This window comes from Plectropomus leopardus, chromosome 14, assembly GCF_026936395.1.
Source record: "Plectropomus leopardus strain MGB_pleo_1.0 chromosome 14, ASM2693639v1, whole genome shotgun sequence".
NCBI classification, from domain to species: Eukaryota; Metazoa; Chordata; class Actinopteri; order Perciformes; family Serranidae; genus Plectropomus; species Plectropomus leopardus.
Genome location: NC_142189.1, coordinates 2903736 through 2905000, shown reverse-complemented (window position 1 = coordinate 2905000; position 1265 = coordinate 2903736). Strand labels below are relative to the sequence as shown.

Below are 1265 nucleotides of genomic sequence, written 5' to 3'. Positions count from 1 at the left end.
CACACGTCTCCGGCTCAGAGACGCACAAAACTGAAATAAAAGACTTGACTCGGACTTTAATGCAAATGACTCGAGACTTCATTGGACTTGAGCCTTTTGACTTGAAAATACCTGATACCTTCTTCCAAGCCAAAAGACTGAAAGGTGATGAGAAAATTAATTTTAAAAAAATAAACTGTGGGAGAAATTATTAGATTATTATTAATTATTATTAGATTTCATTTAAAAAAACAGAAAACTATATTTACTGTTCTTATAATTATTTATCTGAAATTATGTTACAGGGATGGATTTGTTTTTAAATTTATTAGCACCGTATTAAAGTCATTTTTTATGTTTTTTAAATCACTTTATTTTCTTGATTTTTCTGTTTCTTTTTGCTAATTTCTAGCTAATTTTTTTTTTTTCTGAAGTTGCTTTTTGCCTTTTTAACGTGTTTTTGCATGTTTTTAAAAGCCAGTTTTCTTTAGGTTTTAAAGCAGGCATGTCAAACCGGTCCACAGGGGGGCCGGTGTGGCTGCAGGTTTTTGTGCCAACCAACCAAGAGCACACAATTTGACCAATCAACTGTCTGAAGACGGAGATCAGTTGATTAAATGAGTCAAGTCTGGTGTGCTGCTACTTGGTTGGAAACAAAACCTGCAGCCACACCGGCCCCCCTGTGGACCAGTTTGACATGCCTGTTTTAAAGGGTTAATCTGAATGTGGATCTACACAGAAACAGTTTGTCACAGACTTCACCTTTGACCTCCAGATTTGATGTTTTTAATAAACGTCCTGCTCACCTGGCCACCGCCGCCGTCCTCTCCCTCTGCAGGACTCTCCTCTCCTCCGGGTTCAGCTCTCGGTCCTGGACGCTCAGCATGCCCTCATCTGGACCGAAGACCCGGGAGTAGAGGACCCGGCTCTCCCCGGGACCGAGAGCACTGACCGGACACACGGTGTGGATCAGAAAGCACCGGACCATGACGACACGTGCGGAGGAAAAGCGGGTAAAAGCTGATTTCTCATCAGCAGGATTCAGGACGCTGCTTCCGCGTTAGTCAGCTGACCGATCAGCTGACCGCCGATCAGCTGACTGTCGCAGTGCGGCGTTTAAACCAGCAGATGGCGCTCACACTATATAATATAATATACATATATATGAAACAACAGTCATTTTTTAAAACTGTCATTATTGTTATAAATACCAATCATTTAAATCATTATAATACGGACAGCAAAAACACCAGTTGCAAAAATGTTATTTTATTTCATTTTATTGT

The 1265-nt window shown here is 40.6% G+C and overlaps 1 protein-coding gene across 1 annotated transcript in view; it reads right to left on the bottom strand.

Annotated features, from left to right (window-relative positions):
• ap5s1 (adaptor related protein complex 5 subunit sigma 1) overlaps positions 1-1061 on the bottom strand; it is a 7126-nt gene extending 6065 nt beyond the window's left edge. Inside the window, exon 1 of the mRNA XM_042500301.2 lies at positions 786-1061. Coding sequence (XP_042356235.1) covers positions 786-967 — 182 coding nt within the window. The 5' untranslated portion in view covers positions 968-1061. The remainder of the gene's footprint in view (positions 1-785) is intronic.
• Positions 1062-1265: the final 204 nt, after the last annotated feature.